The sequence below is a fragment of the Dendrobates tinctorius genome, unplaced genomic scaffold (assembly GCF_039654945.1).
Source record: "Dendrobates tinctorius isolate UK_male_01 unplaced genomic scaffold, ASM3965494v1 ptg000192l, whole genome shotgun sequence".
NCBI lineage: Eukaryota > Metazoa > Chordata > Amphibia > Anura > Dendrobatidae > Dendrobates > Dendrobates tinctorius.
In genome coordinates, this window is record NW_027361859.1 from 11199902 (window position 1) to 11224942 (window position 25041).

General features: G+C 44.9%; 2 protein-coding genes across 2 annotated transcripts in view; both read left to right on the forward strand.

Annotated features, from left to right (window-relative positions):
* Positions 1–11806, forward strand: part of LOC141055838 (uncharacterized) — a 53317-nt gene extending 41511 nt beyond the window's left edge. Inside the window, exon 7 of the mRNA XM_073552548.1 lies at positions 9747–11806. Coding sequence (XP_073408649.1) covers positions 9747–11686 — 1940 coding nt within the window. The 3' untranslated portion in view covers positions 11687–11806. The remainder of the gene's footprint in view (positions 1–9746) is intronic.
* Positions 11807–21346: 9540 nt separating this feature from the next.
* LOC141055856 (uncharacterized) lies at positions 21347–24814 on the forward strand. Its single transcript, XM_073552576.1, has 4 exons — positions 21347–22486; positions 22568–23132; positions 23214–23373; positions 23486–24814. Exons 2-4 carry the CDS (start codon positions 23018–23020, stop codon positions 24726–24728), a joined length of 1518 nt encoding a protein of 505 aa, XP_073408677.1. The 5' UTR covers positions 21347–22486; positions 22568–23017; the 3' UTR covers positions 24729–24814.
* The last annotated feature ends 227 nt before the right edge of the window (positions 24815–25041 follow it).

Below are 25041 nucleotides of genomic sequence, written 5' to 3' on the forward strand. Positions count from 1 at the left end.
CTAGCGATATCGCTATGTCTGATACTTACCTCCAACTGCTCCCCCGCTGGTTATAGCTGATCGCGCGAGAATGTCCTGGACCATTTCTCGTCATCAGCTTCCTGCTGTGGAGACGAGCGATGCGGGCGGGAGGACGTCTTCATCGCCTCGTCTGACAGGTAAGTAGCGACCCCCGACCCCTGCGATGTCGCTGGTGAGATCTGCCTGTGTGGCAGCTCTCTAGCGACCACTTAGCGATGTACCAGCGATCCTGACCGCGTCATATCGCTGGTCGGGATCGCTGGTACATCGCTAAGTGTGACAGTACCTTTAAGGTGCTTCACGAGAACTAAAGCAATGTGGAAGGAAAAAAGGAACATTTTACTTTATTCAAAATTTTTTTTACTTTGGAACCATTTTTTTTATTTTCACAAGAGTATCAGGAGAAAATGGACCACAAAATTTGTTGTGCAATTTGTCCTGAGTACGCCCATACCCCATATGTGGGGAAAAAGCCACTGTTTGGGTGCATGGCAGGGCTCAGAAGGGAGGGAGCACCATTTGACTTTTTGAACGCAAAATTGGCTGGAATTAGTTGTGGCGCCATGTTGTGTTTGGAGACCTCCTGATGTACCTAAACAGTGGAAACCCCCCAATTCTAACTCCAACCCTAATCCCAACCCTAATCCCAACACACCCCTAACCGTAATCCCAACCATAACCACAACTTGAACCCTAGCCCAACCCTAACTTAAGCCCCAACCCTAAAGCTAACTTTAGCCCAACTCTAACCCTAAAAATGGAAATAAAATAAAAAATGTATTTATTATTTTACCTAACTAAGAGGGTGATAAAGAGGGGTTTGATTTACTTTTTTTTCATTGTGATCACTGTGATAGGGTCTATCACAATGATCAAAATTAAACAATAGGAAAAATCTCCTATTGTTTCCCAGATGGCGGCTGGCAGATCTCGGCGGGCGCACTGTGCATGCGCCTGCCATTTTCTCCTGGGAGAAAACGTTGGTGGCTCAGGGGACTTCACGGGGGGTTTCAGGGACAACAGAGGTACTGGGGGGAATCGGGGACCCTATCTCTCTCTCCTCTCATGTGCGATCACATCAGAGGAGAGAGAAGTTAAATTGAAAAGCGGACTTTTTTCGCGGTCGCTGTTATACCGTTATTAATGGTGATTTCAACACTGGGGTTGGTGAAAACAGATCTGAAACGTTCTCTGGGGTCTCAGCTTCCCCCGATAGCCGAGACCCGGAGAAATTCCAACTCTAGAGGGCGCCATACCCTTATTCCTCAGTGCAGTTAAAAAGTGGTGATGTGGTTTAAGTACCCTTAGCTGCCACCGTTAAAAGGTGTATCTGCGATCGTTAACCCCTTTCTGACATCTGATGTACTATTCCGTCCATGTGCCCTGGGCCTGTATGACCATGGATGGAATGCGGCCGGCTGTCAGCTGATTCTCATAGCTGACACCCGGCACTAAGTGTGTTATGGTTGAGTCACCGAGGAGGAAAAAACAAAACACAAGCTCAGCCCAGAAAATCAGAGAGGTTGGAAACTAGCGGATTGCAGACCCCTAATCCTATCACACAACTAGCAGTAGCCGTGGAGTGTTCCTACGGTGATCCTAGACACCTCGTCACAGCCGGAGATCTAAATAAGCCTAAAGAGAGAAAAGGGAAAAACTGACTGCCCCAGAGCAGAACCCAAAGCAATAGGCAGCCCCCAACATATAATGACGGTGAAACGAGATGAAAACACTAACACAGATAGAAAGATAGGTTGAGCAAACGATGGGGCCCAAGCTAACTAAAAAGGACAGGACAGAAAAGCTGCTGTCTGCAATCCGAGAAAACCCTGCTAAAAATATTACCAACACAACTGATAAGCAAAAAGGACCCTGAAGTCACTAGACTTCAAACCCTATATCAGCACTCAGAATATTCTGAAAGCAGAGCAAAAGAGAACACAGATCAAAGAATAAGAATCCAGCACATCCCCGGCCGGGGATGGCTGAACTCAAAAAACAAGGTAAACAAAACCAAAACTAATAAGTTCAATAGCAGAGCAAAAACTTATCTTTGGGAAGCAGGAATCAGACTGGTCTCCAAGAATCCAGCAAAGAAATCACCAGCCACTCAGAAGGGCGTCGGCTGCCTTATATTCAATCTAAAGTTCCTGTTACCCAGTCACAATCCACCTGATCAGCTGTTTGGTTTCTTTCATCCAAATCAGCCTCACTACCTTCCTTCACCAGAAGAGGGAGATCCTCGGACACAAAAGGTGAATGAACAGATGAGCTCACAACAAAGTGCCAGGAGCATTCATAGACCGCTCCCGGCGCTTTAACCCCCGAAATGCTGCGATCGATCATGCTCGCAGCATTCTGGGAGCAGGCAAAGGGCTGACAGCTCCTCTGCCTTTGGATCAGAGACTCCATGGCATGATGCGGGGTCCCGATCGCTGCCATGGTAACCCGATGTCATCTTGACGACATCCGGGTTACCAGAGCTGAGAAGCTTCCCGGTCATGTGGAATGCATGATAAAGAAGTCTCTCAGGTCATTGCAGTAACTGCAGTGCTGACAGCTTCTATAGCATGCTATAAAAGCGATCAGCCTGTAAAAAATTATTTTCCCATAGTGGGACAAAGTGTAAAAGTTAGAATGAGGTAAAAAAAAATGTTTTAAAATAATTGTAAAAATATTACAAAAAAATAATAACAAAAAATCTATATTTTTTTCTATCACTAAATAAATATTTGAATGAAAAAATAAAAATCTAAAGAATAAAAGTTCTCATATTTGGTATCACCACGTCTGTAGTGACCCAACCTATAAAACTGTCTCACTACTTAACCCCTTTAGTGAACACCATAAAAAAAGACAAAAAGCAATGCTTTATCAAACAAAAAGTGGAATAACACACGATCAAAAAGACGGATATAAATAAACATGGTACCGCCGAAAACGTCATCTTGTCCCACAAAAAACAAGCCCCTATACAGCTCAATTACCGGAAAAATAAATAAGTCAAAGCTCTCAGAATACAGCAATGCAAAAATAATTATTTTTTATATAAAACAGTTTTTATTGTACAAAAGCGCCAAAACATAAAAAAAATTATATAAATGAGGTATCGCTTTAATCGTACCAACCTGAAGAATAGAACTGCTTTATCAATTTTACCACACGTAGAATGATATAAATGCCCCCCCCCCCCCAAAAAGACATTCATGAATTGCTGGTTTTTGTTCATTCTGCCTCCCAAAAATTGGATTAAAAAGTGATCAAAAAACTTCATGTACCCGAACATGGTACCAATAAAAACGGCAACTCGTCCCGCAAAAAACAAGACCTCACATGACTCTGTGGAACAAAATATGGAAATATTATAGCTCTCAAAATGTGGTGATGCAAAAACTATTTTTTGCAATAAAAAGCATCTTTTAGTGTGTGACAGCTGCCAAACATAAAAACCCGCTATAACGCCTCTTTCACATGTCTTGATATTTACGGTACAAGAGATGTCAGTGTACGTGTGTAATACTTGCGGCACACGTGTGGCATGTGTGTGCCGCATCAGTACCACAGGCGCTAGGGAAGAAGCGTTACAGTAAGCGTTGTTCCCCGGCGCCGGGTGCTGAACACGGCTCTCATCATTCTCCCCTGCTCTACCGGTGCACAAGCGGGGGAGAATGATGAGAGCAGTGTTCAGCACCCAGCGCCGTGGAACAGCGCTTACTGTAACGCTTCTTCCCCGGCCCTGATGTGTGTCACATGGACGACATCCATGTGAGTTATGCGGATGTTTTGTGGCCCGTGCTGACATTAAAAAATGGACATGTCAACATGTTTTGCCCACGGACACACGGTCCGTGGAGACACACATGTGCACAGACCCTTTCACTTGAATAGGCAAATAACGCTCCGTTCCTCCTGAGTTTCACCACATGGCTGCCCAATAGTATAAAATTCTGTGACACACCCATGGTGTCAATATGATCACTGCACCCCTAGATTAATTCATTGAAAAGTGTAGTTCGTAAAATGGGTTCACTTATGGGGGGGTTCTGCTGTTTTGGCACCTCATGGGCTCTCCCAGTGGGTCATGGCACCTGCAAACCGTAACAGTAAAATCTGGCGCTCCTACCCTTCCGAGCTCTGCCATGTGCCCAAACAGTAGTTTACCCCCACATAAGGGGTATCAGCGTACTCAGAACAAATTGCACAACAACTCTTGTGGTCCAACTTCTCCTGTTACCATTGGGAAAATAAAAAATTGGGGGCGAAAAGATCATTTTTATGATTTTTTTTATTTTTACGGCTCTACGTTATAAACGTCTGTGAAGCACTTGGGGGTTCAAAGTGCTCACCACCATCGAGATAAATTCCTTAAGTGGTCTAGTTTCCAAAATGGTGTCCCTTGTGGGGGGTTTCCACTGTTTAGGCACATCAGGGGCTCTCCAAACGCGACATGGCATCCGATCTCAATTCCAGCCAATTTTGCATTGAAAAGTCAAACGGCGCGCCTTCCCTTCCGAGCTCTGCCATGCACCCAAACGGTGGTTTACCTGCATATACAGCTCTGGCAAAGATTAAGAGACCACTTCCAAATGTTCAGTTTGTCTGATTTTTCTTTTTATAGGTATATTTTTAATAAAATGTAAATTGTTCTTTTAGTCTACAAACTTTTGTCAACATTTCCAAGCAAAAATTTTGTTTTATTTTTCTGAAAAGGAGAAATGGTCAAAATAAAAAAACAGTGCTTTCAGACCTCAAATAATGCAAAGAAAACAAGTTCATAATCATTTAGAAACAACAATACTAATGTTTTTAACTCAGGAAGAGTTCAGAAATCAATATTTTGTGGAATAACCGTGATTTTTAAAAACAGCTTTCATGCGTCTTGGCATGCTTGCCACCAGTCTTTCACATTGCTTCTGGCGCAAAATTTTAAGCAGTTCCTGTTTGCTTGATTGTGACTATCCATCATCCTCTTGATTACATTCCAGAGGTCTTCAATGGGGTTCAGGTCTGGAGAGTGGGCTGCCCATTACAGGGTTTTGATGTGGTGGTCTCTTAATTTTTGCCAGAGCTGTATGAGGTATCGGCGTACTCAGGAGAAATTGCACAACAACTTTTGGGGTCCAATTTCTCCTGTTACCCTTGGTAAAATTGGATCTGAAGTAAATTTTTTGTGAAAAAAAGTTAAATATTCATTTTTTTTTTTTAAACATTCCAAAAATTCCTGTGAAAAACCTGAAGGGTTAATAAACTTCTTGAATGTGGTTTTGAGCACCTTCATGGGTGCAGTTTTTAGAATGGTGTATTTTCTATCATATAGACCCATCAAAGTGACCTCAAATGTGATGTGGTCCCTAAAAAAAATTGGTGTTGTAAAAATGGGAAATCGCTGTTTAACTTTTAACCCTTATAACTTCGCAACAAAAAAAAATTTTGGTTCCAAAATTGTGGTGATGTAAAGTAAACATGTGGGAAAGTTTTTCATGTGACATATCTCTGTGATTTAAGGGCATGAAAATTCAAAGTTGGAAAATTGCAAAATTGTCAACATTTTTGCCAAATTTCAGTTTTTTTCACAAATGAATGCAAGTCATATCAAATAAATTTTACCGCTAGCATGAAGTACAATATGCCAAGAGAAAGCAATGTCAGAATCACCGGGATCCAAGGAAGCGTTCCAGAGTTATTACCCTATAAAGGGACAGTGGTCAGAATTGTAATTAACCTGGTCATTAACATACGGACCACCCTTGGGGGTAAAGGGGTTTAGGGGATAAATGTGCAGTGAGGCCAAGTGTGAATTTCTGTACAATAATAACAGAGTTTCCCTTTATCCTGACTTTCTAATTTCTTTTAAAACCGACTAACTTCAAGGAGAATTGTGATAAACTACATAAAACACATTACCCCTGTTCCATGATATATCTGTAAGCTGTGCGTGGCTGATGGCTGTAATATACATTTATTCACGCCTGCAGGAGATGTGCTGGCATGGCTCCAGCCCTAGTTTCATGGAGTCACTCCAAGTCATAAATTCCATTATGTTTTCAGTCCTAAAGGATTCAGATTACTGCACAATCTCTCCTGGAATGGGGGGCGCTAATACTTTCTCTACTCTTATCTTTGACTGTCTAATATTTTTTCTTGAAACTCATCTAACAGAAAATATTGGCCCTTACAATAGTTTAGATTGCCAAGAATCAACAAGCCCCATACTGTAATTACTCCAGAGAGGTTTCACCACTAGTTACTCATTTATTACTGATGAAGATTGTTGTTTGATCATTTCAGTAGATATGTTATTGTCTATAGTTACAGTTGTTGACTACAGTAGTTAGTTCCCAAAATACTCTGATAACCAGTTCCCGCAGCCAGTTTTGGGTTCCTAATCAGGGCCCATTTTTCAAATCTGATGTGTGTCATTTTACGTGGTGATAATTATAGAATTCTTCACAAAATATAAACCCCAATTTTTTCACTTTCACAAAGGTTAATAGCAAACAGATGGACCTCACAAATTATTTTACAACTTCTCTTGTATCCGACAATACCCTATATACGATTGTACTTTACTGTCTGGGCACATTTCAGGGTTGAGAGGGGAAGGAGCGCCATTTATCTATTTAAATCCAGATTTTACTGGAATAGCTTGCAGACACAATGTATTAGGAGCTTTGTTTGTGGCCACCTGGCAGCTCAAAAGATGGCCACCATGAACAGGCTTGGTGCTATCTATTCCATTTTCCTGATCGCAGGGATTGTCTTGCTCATCACCCTTCAACACCTCTACATGGAACTGGACTTACATAAAGATCCCCTTGGCTTGTGCCACAGGGTTGCCTGTTGTTCGATGGTGTGATATGGAAAGAAAAATAGTAGCCGGGTCAGAACCAGTAAGGTAGAGAAAATACTAAATCAGCAGACATAAGAGTAGTCAGCAAACAGGACGGGATCACAACAGGAAACAAATACACAAGTCGGGAGCTGAGCACAGAGGTCTGAACCAGAGGAGAACAAGGCTGTATCTGGCAGCTGCCTTCAACATGCTTCGAGCTTTCGTAGAATATGGTGCTATCCAATTGGCTGAATCAGGGAGCAGATTACTTCAGCTGGACAGTACACACACCCATACTGCCAGACTGGATGGTACTACTTATCCCAGGCACCCTAATCTTAGTGGCTGAATCGAGCCTATGTCTTCTAGAGCTTCTGGTTTCATTGTCTACTCCATTACCAGTCCCAGCTGCCATATGAATAAGGACACGCCTGGTGACGTCAAAGGAGCAGATCCCAGAAGAGATGTGATACACCATCTGCAGAAGCCCTAATATGACACAATTTCAGAAAATCAGAGCTGTAGAAATCCCCATAAAATGACTCCATTTTGGAAATTATAACTCTCAGAGAACTAATCTATTGAAGTAATGACTATCTTTGAAACCACAAGCACTTTCCAGAAATTAGCGCACAGTGGATGTGGGAGAAAAAAACTGCACATTTGTCATTTTATTACCCAACACATAGTGCCGATTGTGCTCCAGTAGACACACACACCGTAAATTAAATGGGTTCTTCTCACTATAGTAATGCCAAATACATGTACAGTAGTTTGGGCTCACTGAAAGGCTCAGAAGCGAGGGGCAAATTTGACGTCGGGAGAGTGGTTATTGCCGGATTGGTTAATGGAAGCCATGTTCGTTTTCAAGAGCCTTTGAGCCACTAATAAAGTGGAAACCTGTTTTTCCACTGACAGATGATGGACCTGAGTGGGGACTTGTTTTTTCGTTAGATGAATAGAATTTTTTATTGGTAATATGTTTGTCAACATAACGAATCTTTGTGGCCTTTTATTCCATATTTGGGAGGCAGAATGATCAAACAGTTGAACACCACGCTCGACTGGTTCATCCTATGAGAATTTCTATTAGACTTTGAACTGTCCTTTCCTTGGTGAAAAATTCAATGTTTTTACAAAACTTGCCATTTTTACAGACAGTTTAAATCAGTGGTCCCCAACCTTTTTTGCACCAGGGACCGGCTTGAAGCAAGACCATTCTTCCATGGCCCGGCAGGGCGGGGATGGAGGTGTGACAGGGGCGGGGCTTTGGTCATAAGGGGGCGGGGCTATGGACGTGGTTGTAGTTTAGCAGTGCATACTTATAATTTAATATAACATTTTTAATGTGACTCAACTCACCATAGGTTTTGAATGAGTGGGAGCACCTGGCTTGTTTCTCTGTTTCAGTGGGAGCACTGGGCTACTTCTACTGATGATCGTCACTGCTAATGATGATTGAAACCTACAAGGAAATGGAGCATTGAGCACTTAAGAAAAATTGTACTGGAGTTCTGTACATGCTGATTATTTTCTAATCATCAGAAAATGTATGTGTGGTTCCCCCCGTCCTGTCCAGCTCTGTGTGGCTCCCCCTGTTGTATGCATGGCTCCCCTGTCCCATCCTTGTATACATGGCTCTGCTCCCACCCTCCCATCCTGTATACATGGCTCTGCTCCCACCCTCCCATCCTGTATACATGGCTCTGCTCCCACTCTCCCATCCTGTATACATGGCTCTGCTCCCACTCTCCCGTCCTGTATACATGACTCTGCTCCCACTCTCCCTCCCTTGTATATATGGCTCTGCTCCCACCCTCCCATCCTGTATACATGGCTCTGCTCCCACCCTCCCATCCTGTATACAGGGCTCTGCTCCCACTCTTCCATCCTGTATACATGGCTCCCCTGTCCCATCCTGTATACATGGCTCCCACTCTTTCTCCCCTGTATGCATGGCTCCGCTCCCACTCTCCCTCCCTTGTATACATGGCTCTGCTCCCACTCTCCCTCCCTTGTATACATGGCTCTGCTCCCACCCTCCCATCCTGTGTACATGGCTCTGCTCCCACCCTCCCATCCTGTATACATGGCTCTGCTCCCACTCTTCCATCCTGTATACATGGCTCCCCTGTCCCATCCTGCATACATGGCTCCCACTCTTTCTCCCCTGTATGCATGGCTCCGCTCCCACTCTCCCTCCCTTGTATACATGGCTCCGCTCCCACTCTCCATTCCTTGTATATATGGCTCCGCTCCCACTCTCCCTCCCCTGTATATATGGCTCCGCTCCCACTCTCCCTCCCCTGTATATATGGCTCCGCTCCCACTCTCCCTCCCCTGTATATATGGCTCCGCTCCCACTCTCCCTCCCCTGTATATATGGCTCCGCTCCCACTCTCCCGGCCTCCCTTGTATATATGGCTCCGCTCCCACTCTCCCGGCCTCCCTTGTATGTAAGGCTCCGCTCCCACTCTCCCTCCCTTGTATATATGGCTCCACTCGGCTCCCCCATCATACTTACCCTCACATCGCTGAACTTCCCTCCCTGCATCTCGCGGTTCTTCAGCTCCTGTGCGGAGCGGTCACGTGCTACCGCTCATTAAGGTCTATGAATATGGACGCCACGCCTATGGGAGATGAGTGGCGTCCATATTCATGACCTTAAATGAGCGGTACACGTGACCGCTCAGCGCTGGATGAAGCCGCCGCGGGATGCAGGGTGAGTATCAGGCACTGCTGCACCGCCGCCGGCTCCCCTTCTGTCCGCGGACCGGCAAGGGCACTGCAATGGCCCGGTGCTGGGCAGCGGACCGGTGGTTGGGAACCCCTGGTTTAAATGACATTCAAAGATATTTTATTCAAAAATAATAATTGGTTTATATCTTGGCAGATAACTGTACCAGGAGATCAGAGCTGACATCTTCAATTTTTAAAACGGATGATCTTGAGATCCCACAGCATACAATTGAAGTGAATGCCATTACTTCAGATATACCATCATCCCTTCAGAGCAAAGATCTGTCATCTGATCCTATGAAGCAGGTCCTGTCTTCTGATTCATTAGCGACAATGAAGGAAAATCAGAGTCACAAAATAAGCATTAAAAATGGAAATACTCCTAAATCAAAGAAGCTATTTTCATGTTCAGAATATGGAAACAGTTTTCCCATCGAAAAGTCTTTTCTTAAACATCCAAACATTCACACAGTGGAGAAAAGATTTTCTTGTTCCAAGTGTGGAAAATGTTTTAAACACAAATCACATCTTGTTAGTCACCAAAGAACTCACACAGGGGAGAAGCCTTTTTCCTGTTCAGAATGTGGGAAATGTTTTAACCAGAAATGCAATCTTGTTATACACCAAAGAACCCACACAGGGGAGAAGCCTTTTTCATGTTCAGAATGTGGGAAATGTTTTAACGAGAAATCATCTTTGGTTAAGCACCAGAGAACTCACACAGGGGAGAAGCCTTTTTCATGTTCAGAATGTGGGAAATGTTTTATACAGAAATCAGATTTGGTTAAGCACCAGAGAACTCACACAGGGGAGAAGCCGTTTTCCTGTTCAGAATGTGTGAAATGTTTTAAACAGAAATGCAAACTTGTTATTCACCAGAGAACCCACACAGGGGAGAAACCATTTTCATGTTCAGAATGTGGGAAATGTTTTAACGAGAAATCAGACTTGGTTAAACACCAGAGAACTCACACAGGGGAGAAGCCTTTTTCATGTTCAGAATGTGAGAAATGTTTTACACAGAAATCAGATCTGGTTAAGCACCAGAGAACTCACACAGGGGAGAAGCCTTTTTCCTGTTCAGAATGTGAGAAATGTTTTAACAAGAAATCAGCTTTGGTTAAGCACCAGAGAACTCACACAGGGGAAAAGCCTTTTTCATGTTCAGAATGTGGGAAATGTTTTAAGCTTAAAGGGAATCTTGTTATACACCAAAGAACTCACACAGGGGAGAAGCCTTTTTCATGTTCGGAATGTGGGAAATGTTTTAACCAGAAATCAAATCTTATTACTCACCAAAGATCCCACACAAGGAAGAAGGCTTTTTCATGTTCAGAATCTGGGAAATGTCTTACACAGAAATCAGATTTGGTTAAGCACAAGAAAATTCACACAGGGAAAAAGCCATTTTCATGTTCAGAATGTGAGAAATGTTTTAACCGGAAAGCGAATCTTGATCGCCACCTGAGAACCCACACAGGGGAGAAGCTTTTTCCATGTTCAGAATGTATGAAATGTTTTAATCAGAAATCAGATTTGGAGAGGCACCAGAGAACCCACTCAGGGGAGAAACCTTTTTCCTGTCCAGAATGTGGGAAATATTTTAACCAGAAATCAGATCTCCTTATACACCAGAGAACCCACACAGGGGAGAAGCCTTTTTCCTGTCCAGAATGTGGGAAATATTTTAACCAGAAATCAGATCTCGTTATACACCAGAGAACCCACACAGGGGAGAAGCCTTTTTCCTGTTCGGAATGTGGGAAATGTTTTAACTTTAAAGGGAATCTTGTAATGCACCAAAGATCTCACACAGGGGAGAAGCCTTTTTCATGTTCGGAATGTGGGAAATGTTTTGTAAGGAAATCATATCTTCTTAGTCACCAAATAATTCACACAGGGGAGAAGCCTTTTTCCTGTTCAGAATGTGGGAAATGTTTTAACTTTAAAGGGAATCTTGTAATGCACCAAAGAACTCACACAGGGGAGAAGCCTTTTTCCTGTTTGGAATGTGGGAAATGTTTTAACTTTAAAGGGAATCTTGTAATGCACCAAAGAACTCACACAGGGGAGAAGCCTTTTTCATGTTCATAATGTAGGAAATGTTTTAATAAAAAAAATGTGTTTCTTAAAGGGGTTGTCCATTACTAGGACAACCCCTTGTCAGTCCTCATGTTTGGCCTATTTCAAATAAAAATATTCATACTCCCTTTCCGTGCCAGTGTTGTTCCAGTTGTCTTGGCACTCACGTTCCTGGGGCTAATGTGAGGCTGTTACATAATTGGCGCTGGCTTCACTGTCCCTGACTTCAGATATAGTTGGGTCGCCCTCCCAGGGCTGAGGGGTACTCGGTACCGGTCCCAATGAGCTTCAATGGGAGATGTCACGGCAGCTGGGACCCGGCCCGTGGCCCTGGGCGCCCATTGTAACAAAGGGGGAATGTTCAGTGTGCTTATGATGATTAAAGTTTATGAATGATTCGTGACGCCACCTGTGGTATTCGGCAATGAAGATGTTAAGCCCACGCTGCAGACAGATCCTCTGGGACAGATGGTATGGTGCAGCGATGATGGTGTAGCCCTCCACAGGCAAGGCTGTAGTCCCAGGGCTGTGTAGTGAAGTGACACATAGATGGTGTAATGTTGGGCGCAGGGGAGGTAGCAGTGCCGGGCAGGTTGACGCAGGAATAAGTGGAGGACACCAGGGCATGTAGTTCCAAAACTTTACTCACAGTCTGTTGTGGCATAAGAGCCCGCATCCGTGCCGTGTCCTCCGGGTGAGGAGCTCAGCCAACTTTCAGACAAGATGAAGTACTCCTTTCCAACACTCCACCAACATATGTGCCTTTTCTGAACGTCTTCCTCTTAGCGCCTTTAGTGAAGTACTCACAGTACTGAGTTACACTGGAGTTCCTCCTGTCAGATGTTTCTATGAACTCTACTTGTACGGCAGACAGCTGTAGCCTGCTTCGGGCACTCCTTACTACCTCGTCCCGGCTCACACAGGTTGCTGTTGTGCCCCCAAGTCTGGTGTGGGAATAAATTGGTGACAACTTCTATTCCTCCGGTGTCTGCTGCAGGACTATTAGTATCCATACAACCTCGGGGCCGGACCCCGGCCTTGCGCTTAGAACTTGGGAAGGGTTCTCCTCTAACCCTAATCCTTAGTTCTCTTCTCCTCACGTTCCGTACTAATATTTCCCTTCTTATGGAGAGTCAGGCTTTCTATAAATGTTCCTTTCCTGTGCCAGTGGACCCAGGTCACTGAGGTCGGCTGCAGCACTTCCTTCATCCATCCCACTCGGGGATCTCCTTTCACAGACTGACCTCGTCAGACTCCTGTGACAAACTGACTAAATCCTATCCTCTTCCCACTCTTTTAGTGCAGACTAAACTCCACCCGCCTCCCAGCACGCTTCGTGCTCCAAGCAGGGAGCCACCAAAGGGTGCTTTGCTACACGACTATGTTGTGTGGGATGCAGGTGTTGGAGTGTGGTCAGGTGTCTCCACCTTACCTGGATGGTGGGGTACCACACCTCAGGAGGAGGTGCAGTACCTCTGTGGCGACTGAACCCTCAGGGGTGCCACATTCCCTGCCATTAAACACAGCACGTCCGTGAGCTGTAAAAGAAGCAAAGATGGACAAATACAGGAACATACAAAATTTTTATAATGCTAAATAAACAGTTCTTATCTAAACTTCCCAATGTGGGAGGCACTCATTCTTGAATGTCACAAACAATTTTTAACTAACTATATGCTAATATACAGTTGTGGCCAAAAGTATTGACACCCCTGCAATTTTGTCAGATAATACTCAGTTTCTTCCTGAAAATGATTGAAAACACAAATTCTTTGGTATTATTATCTTCATTTAATTTGTCTTAAATGAAACACAAAAAGAATTGTCCTAAAGCCAAATTTGATATAATTCCACACCAAACATGAAAAAGTGGGTGGACAAAAGTATTGGCACTGTTCAAAAAATCATGTGATGCTTCTCTAATTTGTGTAATTAACAGCACCGATAACTTACCTGTGGCACCTAACAGGTGTTGGCAATAACTAAATCACACTTGCAGCCAGTTGACATGGATTAAAGTTGACTCAACCTCTGTCCTGCGTCCTTGTGTGTACCACATTGAGCATGGAGAAAAGAAAGTAGACCAAAGAACTGTCTGAGGACTTGAGAAACCAAATTGTGAGGAAGCATGAGCAAACTCAAGGCTACAAGTCCATCTCCAAAGACCTGAATGTTCCTGTGTCTACCGTGCGCAGTGTCATCAAGAAGTTTAAAGCCCATGGCACTGTGGCTAACCTCCCTAGATGTGGCTAACCTCCCTAGATGTGGACGGAAAAGAAAAATTGACAAGAGATTTCAACGCAAGATTGTGCGGATGTTGGATAAAGAACCTCGACTAACATCCAAACAAGTTCAAGCTGCCCTGCAGTCCGAGGGAACAACAGTACAACAGTGTCAACCCGTACTATCCGTCGGCGTCTGAATGAAAAGGGACTGTATGGTAGGAGACCCAGGAAGACCCCACTTCTTACCCCGAGACATAAAAAAGCCAGGCTGGAGTTTGCCAAAACTTACCTGAAAAAGCCTAAAACGTTTTGGAAGAATGTTCTGTGGTCAGATGAGAAAAAAGTAGAACTTTTTGGGCAAAGGCATCAACATAGAGTTTACAGGAGAAAAAAAGAGGCATTCAAAGAAAAAAACACGGTCCCTACAGTCAAACATGGCAGAGGTTCCCTGATGTTTTGGGGTTGCTTTGCTGCCTCTGGCACTGGACTGCTTGACCGTGTGCATGGCATATGAAGTCTGAAGACTACCAACAAATTTTGCAGCATAATGTAGGGCCCAGTGTGAGAAAGCTGGGTCTCCCTCAGAGGTCATGGGTCTTTCAGCAGGACAATGACCCAAAACACACTTCAAAAAGCACTAGAAAATGGTTTGAAAGAAAGCACTGGAGACTTCTAAGGTGGCCAGCAATGAGTCCAGACCTGAATCACATAGAACACCTGTGGAGAGATCTAAAAATTGCAGTTTGGAGAGGGCACCCTTCAAATATCAGGGACCTGGAGCAGTTTGCCAAAGAAGAATGGTCTAAAATTCCAGCAGAGCATTGTAAGAAACTCATTGATGGTTACCGGAAGCGGTTGGTCGCAGTTATTTTGGCTAAAGGTTGTGCAACCAAGTATTAGGCTGAGGGTGCCAATACTTTTGTCTGGCCCATTTTTGGAGTTTTGTGTGAAATGATCAATGTTTAGCTTTTTGTTTCATTCTCTATTGTTTTTTTCATTTAAGACAAATTAAATGAAGATAATCATACCAAAGAATTTGTGTTTGCAATCATTTTCAGGAAGAAACTGAGTATTATCTGACAGAAATGCAGGGGTGTCAATACTTTTGGCCACAAGTGTAGTGCCTATTTCAAAAGTGCTATTGGCAGTAACTCACTACCACTTCAAGTATTCTTCATCAACACATTTCTTCTTCATCTCTTCTTTCACATTTTCTACTTTCTTTTATTAACCTTAAGTGACAACCGCTGATGCCTGGTTCATCACCTACATTTTTCAAATCTTTATTCAAATCCTTCATCTCTTTATTAAAACATTAGTCTAAACTCTGTAAAGCATTCACTGTTTACTTTTTCTTTTCTATAAAAAATACTAGACATTATCAATAAGTGCAATATAGACATTGATCCAGCCAAGATGTCTTGAAATGTCCTTATTATCAATGAGGTAGTCCTTATTCTTAAAAGACTTATGTAAAACCAAGAAAGGGCACCTAAGGAGGTGCAACTATTTACATTACAGTTCTGGATCATTCAGTGTCCATGATCTCCACAGTTCAATAAGGAAAACGCTGCCAATAAAACTGGGCAACAAAACTGGAAACAACAGGGAAAACATCATGATAACAAAAACAGAAAAATAGAAAAACAAGCACAATGGTGCTAATACCCTCTTGGGTAACAGAGTTAGTTATTTTCTCCTTTAGTGTTGGTGTTTCCCTCCTGGGGTACTGGAAGCTGATGACTTGGGCTGCTGCTTCCAGGGGAGAACTTCTGGACATCCTTTTCCTGTTGACTGCTTACAAATTGCAGGTACTCCTTTTCTCCTGGAGTGCGGTTGGCATCTGCTTGTATAGGTAGCACATCAACTGCTGCTGGTGTTATTTCTGCTGCCTGTAATTCTGCAGGAGTTGCAGCTGGTACCAACGGATATTGTTCCTCAATTTCAGGCGGGACTGCAGTTAACGGCACTACTGCCCTGATTTTTGGCCTGACGTCTGGTGTCACTGGCGTCTGTGGACGCTTGTAGGGGGAGAGGCGGGGGTCCTGAGTCTGTGGCAAAGGTAACCTGTCATGCATATTGATACTCCCCAGTCGTTCAGATTCTTCTGCCAAACCCACGAGATGCCGAATGGGATGTGCCTGCTCCAGTCTCACTCTTCAGCAGGGATTTCTTCCACTTCCCCATTGCAGTAAGCTTAGTGCTTCTGAATTAAGAGCATAGCTCATCTAATTGTCCCATGTGGAGTTCAAGCATGCCGGCCTCACTATACGAAAACTCGAGGGGTGACCTGTTGGGAGGGGTAGCGATCATACCTGGAGCCTCCCGGCGGCGTACAATGTTCACTGGCGCTGCCGAACTCAAGGTCGGAGACGATGGTGGGGCAGCTGGCGGCTCCGAGTCCGCAGGGATCTCTGGTGGGACCTGCGCAGCCGCGTCAGGTCCAGGCGGGAGGCTCAACTTCTTCCTCCACTTCAACTTCCCGGCCCTCGGACAACTCCGGTGATGACAGCGGGGAGATAGTCATAGATGCTGCCGGTGGTACTGCAGCGGCCGCAGGCTCCACAGGATCTGCTTGGGGGAGGTCCGGTGCAGCAGTGGCAGGTACCAGTGACTGGGGTACTGGGGATGGAGGCCCCTCCTGGGCGTGCTGCCAGTTCATCCTCCATAACGCCTCCTGCCTCAGTCGCAGACGGGCGGTCAGCTGGGCTATCTCATCCTCCAGCTGCTGACAGTTCATGCCGGAAGCCATATCGGAGCCTTCAGCCGTTACGCCGGGGAGATTCAGCTCAACCTCCCTTTGCTCTTCAGGCCTCCTCTCTCGTTTCATCATGGCGTTCTCTCCTTCCTGTCTGGACTCTTTTCCCACCACCGGCTCTCACTCCTTCTGGGGGCGGCGTCTTCTTCCTACTCCTCCATACCAGGCCAGTATACGAAGCCCTCGGGGGGGTGGGCCATGTTGCGGTTGCATAGAAGTTCAGGCAGGGGAGGCCCAGGACAGTTTGCGGTCTTTTCTTAGGACCACCCATGTTGTCACGCCCTTCTCCGTGCCGGTGGCCATTTTTAGCATTCATTTTACAGTTTATCAAATTGGGTCTTTTGCACATTTCCACAAATCTTTAAGTCCAATAAATCGTAGGCACACAGAACCCGGTGGCACCGGGCTTTGTCATCCTGTTCGTGACGCCAAGTTGGGTCGCCCTCCCAGGGCTGCGGGGTACTCGGTACCGGGCCTGATGAGCTTCAATGGGAGATGTCACGGCAGCTGGGACCCGGCCCGTGGCCCTGGGCGCCCATTGTAACAAAGGGGGAATGTTCAGAGTGCTTATGATGATTAAAGTTTATGAATGATTCTTGACACCACCTGTGATATTCGGCAATGAAGATGTTAAGCCGATGCTGCAGACAGATCCACTGGGACAGATGGTGTGGTGCAGCGATGATGGTGTAGCCCTCAACAGGCAGGGCTGTAGTCCCAGGGCTGTGTAGTGAAGTGACACATAGATGGTGTAGTGTTGGGCACAGGGGAGGTAGCAGTGCTGGGCAGGTTAACGCAGGAATAAGTGGAGGACACCAGGGCATGTAGTTCCAAAGCTTTAATCACAGTCTGTTGTGGCACAAGAGCCCGCATCCGTGCCGTGTCCTCCGTGTGAGGAGCTCAGCCAACTTCCAGACAAGGTGAAGTACTCCTTTCCAACACTCTACCAACATATGTGCCTTTTCTGTACGTCTCCCTCTTAGCGCCTTTAGTGAAGCACTCACAGTACTGAGTTACACTGGAGTTCCTCCTGTCAGATGTTTCTATGAACTCTACTTGTACAGCAGACAGCTGTAGCCTGCTTCGGGGACTCCTTACTACCTAATCCCGGCTCACACACGTTGCTGTTGTGCCCCCAAGCCTGGTGTGGGAATAAACTGGTGACAACTTCTATTCCTCCGGTGTCTGCTGCAGGACCATTAGTATCCATACAACCTCGGGGACCGGACCCCGGGCTTGCGCTTAGAACTTGGGAAGGGTTCTCCACTAACCCTAATCCTTAGTTCTCTTCTTCTCCTCAGTTACATACTAATCTTTGCCTTCTTATGGAGAGAGTCAGGCTTTCTATTAATGTTCCTTTCCTGTGCCAGCGGACCAGGTCACTGAGGTCGGCTGCAGCACTTCCTTCATCTGTCTCACTCGGGGATCTCCTTTCACAGACTGACCTTGACAGACTCCTGTGACAAACTGACTAAATCCTACACTCTTCCCGCTCTTTTGAGTGCAGACTAAACCACCCGCCTCCCAGCACGCTTCGTGTTCCAAGCAGGGAGCCACCAAAGGGTGCTTTGCTACACTACTATGTTGTGTGGGATGCAGGTGTTGGAGCGTGGTCAGGTGTCTCCACCTTACCTGAATGGTGGGGCACCACACCTCAGGAGGAGGTGCAGTACCTCTGTGGTGACTGAACCCTCAGGGGCGCCACATATTGAACATCAACAGGAAGCTAGGGCCACCGCTGCTCTCTGACTTACTCTTATTGTTTGATATGTCCAAAAATGTGAACCAAATTTAAGAACGTACTTGCTTTCAAAACGCATTTCGTATTCTATTAGTCTTTTCCCTATGTTCCCTATGATTTTTGAATACATTTTTACTACATGTTTCAACCAAGAGAGAAAAAAAAGACTTATTGATATGACTATATTTCAACTTAAAAAAAAAAAAAAGAATTCATCATTTTAAAGGAAACCTGTCACCCCCCAGGGTGTTTTTAACTAAAAGAGCCACCTTCAGCCGCACTAAGGCTGCATTCTGTGAAGGTGGCTCTTCTATTTCTGAGCCCCAGTAACGCCGAAATATTGACTTTTATAAATAGGTCCTCATACCTGTAATGTGTCCCATAGGTATGGTGTGTCCCCCTGTATCAGCCGCCTACCAGCCGTCAATCATGTCCCTGTAGCATCTGTGCCCCGCCTTCCATAGCCATCCATCATGCCCCTGTGCTGCCGTCTGGGCCCCGCCTCCCATTGGCTTGTATGCTGGGTCGCGCCTGCTCTGTGAACAACTCCAGCTGCGCTGGCCCCCATAAGGCCTCTTTCACACTTCAGTTTTTTGCCATCAGTCAAAATCCGCCAAAATTTGAAAATGGCGGATCCGCTTTTTCTTGTTGCGGATCCGCCATTTTCCCCATTGGGATACATTAGTGGCGGATTTTGACAGATGGTCGTCCGTTGCGTCCGTTATTCGGCAGATCCGCAAAATTCCTTGCGGATTCTGTTTGAGGGAGACGGAGCTTGCAACGTTTTTTTTTGCCGCCAAGACCCGCGATTTTGCAGAATCCGCCGGCGGAATCCGCAAAATCGCACTGCGCATGCCCAGAAAAAAAGATACTTTTCCAGACAATCCCAAAACTATATAAGGTGGGCTAATTGGGCCCAGACATGCAGTAGCAGCCAGCAAGCCAGCCAGCCACCAAGCCTGCCAGCAAGCCTGCCAGACAGCCACCAAGAGGCCTGCCAGTTACAGCAGCAGCACGCCTGAAAGTGTGAGTATACCTATTTGTTTATGACATTTCTGTGTGTGTGTGTGTGTGTGTGTATGGCCTGCTAGTGTGTATCCTGCCTGTGTGTGTGTGTGGTCTGCGAGTGTTGCATGTCTGTGTGTATATATTTTTTTTTCATACTTTTTTTTCTGTTGCATGTGTACTGCATTTTATTTTCATACAACTGTAATATTATTGTATTTTTTATGCTGTGATTGTGTGGTGTATGGTATGTGGTGTAATTGGGCCCAGACAGTCCGGCACCAGCCACACTGAAGACACCAAGCTAGACATCCGACTGCAGCCTGACTGATAGAAGATTGAACTAGAGCTATAAAACCTGCCTGCCCAGCTGCAAGTCTACCACCTGCAAGACCCCTGGAGCGTGTGTGTGTGTGTGTGTGTGTATGGCCTGTGTGTGTGTGTGTGTGTGTATGGCCTGTGTGTGTGTGTGTGTGTGTGTGTATGGCCTGTGTGTGTGTGTGTGTGTATGGCCTGTGTGTGTGTGTGTGTGTGTAATGCATTTTTTTTTTTTCATACTTTTTTTTTTTTCTGTTGCATGTGTACTGCATTTTATTTTCATACAACTGTAATATTATTGTATTTTTTATGCTGTGATTGTGTGGTGTATGGTATGTGGTGTAATTGGGCCCAGACAATCCGGCACCAGCCACACTGATAACACCAAGCTAGACATCCGACTGCAGCCTGACTGATAGAAGATTGAACTAGAGCTATAAAACCTGCCTGCCCAGCTGCAAGTCTACCACCTGCAAGACCCCTGGAGCGTGTGTGTGTGTGTGTGTGTGTGTGTGTATGGCGTGTGTGTGTGTGTGTGTAATGCATTTTTTTTTTCCATACTTTTTTTTTTAAGTTGCATGTGTACTGCATTTTTTCTTCATACTTCTGTAATTTTAATGTATTATTTAAGCTGTGATTGTGTGGTGTAAGGCCGGTTTCACATTTGCACTTTATAGTGCAGCGATGGCCTGCACACGGCCGCCGCTAATCCCCGACCCATCCGGTCATCGCCGCCTACTAGCGCACATGGACGCTTGCGATCTGCGCACCCTATCTTTAGCATAGGGTGCGCAGATCGTGCGCTGGCAGGATTTTACCGTGTGCTGCGCACTTTTGAAGGTGTGCCGTGCGCGCCAAAGTGCAACATGCTGCGTTTGGCGCACAAGGCACACCTTCAAAAGTGCGCAGCACACGGTAAAATCCTGCCAGCGCACGATCTGCGCACCCTATGCTAAAGATAGGGTGCGCAGATCGCAAGCGTCCATGTACGCTAGTAGGCGGCGATGACCGGATGGGGCGGGGATTAGCGGCGGCCGTGTGCAGGCCATCGCTGCGCTATAAAGTGCAAATGTGAAACCGGCCTAACTGGTATTGTATGTGGTGTAATTGGGCCCAGACATCTTGCACCAGCCACACTGAAGACACCGAGCCAGACATCCAACACCAGCCCGACTGATAGAAGACCAAACTAGAGCTATAAAACCTGTCTGCTCAGCTGCAAATCTTCCACCTGCAAGACCCCTGGAGTGTGTGTGTGTGTGTGTGGCCTGCCTGTGTGTTATGCGCGTTTGTGTGGGGTTTTTTTTCATATTTTAATTGTTTTTCTTTTGCATGTTTATTGTATTTTATTTTCATATTTGCAATATGATTGTGTGTGTGTGTGTGTATGTGTGTGTGTGTGATTAATGTATCTGTTGTAAATCGGTGTTTTTTTATTTTTCATTTATTGTGGTATTTAAAATAAAGAGCAGAGTAGCTCCTATTTGTTGGAAAAAAAAATAAATAAATAAACTGTTTTGAAAAAATCTCCGTAGTATCATTTTAAAACAAGGTAAAATTAAGTTACCATAAAGGTACATTAAATTTTTTGGTATACAAGTGAGGTTAAAAGTGAGAGATTGCAACATGCCATGAAAAAAATCTGGGTATACACAGCAATTACACACCTTAAATCACAGGTTAAACTCTCGGTGAGAGTTTTTCAGGGAATTCAAAAACATGCAAACACAGTGTGGGTATACACAGAAATTAAACACCTTCAATCACTGGTTACACTCTCGGTGAGACCTTCAATCACTGTGGTTACACTCTCGGTGAGAGTTTTTGAGGGAATGCAAACACTGGTATACACAGCAATTACACACCTTCAATCACTGGTTACACTCAGTTACACTTTTTCAGGGAATTCAAACACATGCAAAGATAAAGTGTGGGTGTACACAGAAATTACACACCTTCAATCACTGGTTACACTTGGTTACACTTTTTCAGGGAATTCAAACACATGCAAAGATAAAGTGTGGGTTTACACAAAATATTACACACCTTCAATCACTGTGGTTACACTCAGTGAGAGATAAGGGAATTTACACATGCAAACACTTAAAACTGCATATACTTAGTTTCAGGGAATTACACTAATTATATACAAATGAAGATTTTTTTTTATGTTTTTTTTTAACTTTCATATCATTTTCTTTATACTTGCAGATCACTTCATGAAGCCCCACCAGCAAGGCAGCAGCAGAGATGGCGAGCAAGGCCGCAGCAGAGACGACCAGCGAGGCCGCAGCAGAGACGACCGGCCAGGCCGCAGCAGAGACGGTCGGCGAGACCGCAGCAGAGACGGTCAGCCAGGCCGCAGCAGAGACGGCCAGCCAGGCCGCAGCAGAAGACAGGCAACCATTAGTTTCCCTGTAAGTATAAAGGCCTGAAAGCTTATTATGATCCTTTGTATAGTAGCTTAACAAGTGTCTGTATACTTGCAGATAACTTCAGCAAGCACCACCATCCAGGCCGCAGCAGAGACGGCCAGCCAGGCCGCAGCAGAGACGGCCAGCCAGGCCGCAGCAGAGGACAGGCAACCATTAGTTTCCCTGTAAGTATAAAGGCCTGAAAGCTTATTATAATCCTTTGTATAGTAGCTTAACAAGTGTCTTTATACTTGCAGATCACTTCATGAAGCACCGCAGCTGCCACCGCAGCTGACCCAGACCGTAATGTCTTCTCCTGAAAGCTCCCCCTCACATCATCAGCGAGCTGAGGTAAATAATTTGTTGTTTTTTTTTTTAAACTCTTATTTTTTTTTTTTGTTTAAACACTGTCCATGTATTATGTTTTGACAGGAAGCTGATTCAGAGGAGCTTCCAGGAGGAGACGTGCAGGGTGGAGAGACACAAGGAGGGGGTGCGCAGAGTGTAAGTTTAGCACATACACACAAACATAATGCTACACCCAACACAAACATTCATCACAGTGCAAACACAGTAACTACGCATCCATCCAAACAAAAAAAATTTTTTTCCACAGTCTTCAGAATCCAGTGCCCGCACTAGAGTTACTCCCAGGGTCATCAAGGTGATGCCTCTGGTGGTCGGCAAACGGTAAGTAACCCTATTTGGATAATTGTTTAAATGAACATCATGTGTTTGAATAGAATGTAATTTTTTGTTTTGTTTTGTTTTTTATCTTCACAGGTTTCACAGCGTGCTCCCCGGAGACATCTGGAGGAGGGTGTCATTATCGATACAGATGAACTCATCCGTGAGGTGGAAAACCGGGAGCTGCTGTGGAACATGGCAAACCGTTTACACGCTGACCAACCAACCACCCGACGGCTCTGGGATGAGGTCTGTTCTTCAGTTATAGAGAACTGGGAGGAACTCAATGCGAGGGCCAGGGATTTTGTGCGTAAGTATTACAACTTCAGTAACTTATATTCCAGCATGTGAAGTGTTTAATACTAAACCCCTTTTTTTTTTTGCTTCACAGGTAACAGGGTTATCACACGGTGGCGGTCGCTCCGGGATCGCTTCAAGAGGGACTACAACAAGGAGATGCAGACCCCGAGTGGATTGGGAGGACGCCGGGGACCCCAGTACAAGAACTACAGAGCCCTGGCGTTCCTACGATCAACAATGGTGTGCAGAAGGTAAATATTCCACAAACCATTTCTGTAGTAGAAATGTTTAACCAAATTTTTTTTCAGCAGAGTTAAATTAAATATCAATATTTTTAATATATATTTTTTCTCCTTTTTTTAGCACCATCTGCAGCACTCAGGAGTCTGCATCAGAGTTGCGTCCCTCTGGAGTGATCCCTAGTGAGACCGCCCCCGGTGACCACATCGAGGTATCCGACCCCTCTGTACCTACCCTCTTGTCTCATCCCTCTATCCCCTCCACCAGCACTGGAGCAGCAGGGCAGACTTCAACACATGAAGCTGCTGGTGACGACTTGTTCCCTGTTCCCCACCCCTCAAACACTGCCGCAACATCTCGACCAACTTTTGGTTCTGGCCGGCAGCGTCTGAGCAGTCAGGAAAGGATGACCTTGTCTGACTGTTTGAGTCTAAACTCATCTGTCCAGCATGGTTTCCACACTTATGGACAACAGTTATCTTCTGGGTTGACCATGATCAATCAAAGTATCATGGAACTCAGAAGATACATGGAACAGATGAATTTAGAATCAAACCAGACACTGAGACATACCTTTTTTCAATCCGTTGTCCGGCAAATGGAAGGTTTAAGTACTCACCAGCAGATGCGTGTGATGCAAGCCTGTCAGAATGCTCTAGTGGAAGTACTTGCTGAAGCATCCCATCCTCCCCCTGTCCATCCTCCCCCTGTCCATCCTCCCCCTGTCCATCCTCCCTCTGTCCATCCTCCCTCTGTCCATCCTTCCCCTGTCTATCCTTCCACAGTCCATCCTTCCCCCGTCCATCCTTCCACCACCATCCATCATACAACCGTCCCTCCTACCACTCCCTCTTCTTTCTCTAGTTCCCCATTCCATTCTTCCCAGTACCTTCCTTCCCCATTGCATTATATCCCAATGCCCTCACCATACCCACCCCCACATACACCTTCAATGTACCCACAAACCTCGTCTGTCCATCCACTCCCGTCCCAACCACATGTGTTAAACCCCCCTTCCACTTCTGGTCCTCACCAACTCCCTCCCCAGTCCTCTCCCCCCCCCTCGATGTGGTCAACCCTGTTAACCCCTCCAATACTATCTCCACCCAACATTATCACACTTTATAAAGTGTTTTGTTTTTTCCAAAAAAAAGGTAATATATACCAAAAAAAAAAAAAAAAAACATTTTACAAAAAAGGTTTAAGATACCAAAAAAAACTGTTAAAAAAAAAAAGATTCACAAAAAAAGGTTATTACAAATTCACAAATAAACAATGTTTTTTTTTTTCAAAAAGAACTTTATTGTGTTGTTTCTTTTTTGTTCTTTCTTTCTTGGGAAATATTCAAAGTACACCAGTGGTGTAAAAGGTAAACACAACACTTGGTAACACAACACTGGGTAATATTTCACAGTACACCGGTGGTGTACAAGGTACAAAAAAACAACACTTGGTAGCGCAACATTTGGTACCCAACACTTGGTAACATTTCAAAGTGTAAAACAACGCTTGGTACACAACACTTGGTAAAATTTCAAAGTGTAAAACTTTGCGCTTGCTACACAACACTTGGTAACATTTCAAAGTATAAAACAATGCTTGGTACCCAACAATTGGTAACATTGCAAAGTGTAAAACTTAAAAAAAAAAAACCACTTGGTAAAACAAATCACATGGTA

Coding starts and splice junctions, on each gene's coding strand:
- LOC141055856 (XM_073552576.1), top strand. CDS start 23,018: ATGGCAAACCGTTTACACGCTGACCAACCAACCACCCGACGGCTCTGG. Junction 23,133..23,213: donor GAGGGCCAGGGATTTTGTGC/GTAAGTATTACA, acceptor TTTGCTTCACAG/GTAACAGGGTTATCACACGG. Junction 23,374..23,485: donor TCAACAATGGTGTGCAGAAG/GTAAATATTCCA, acceptor TCCTTTTTTTAG/CACCATCTGCAGCACTCAGG.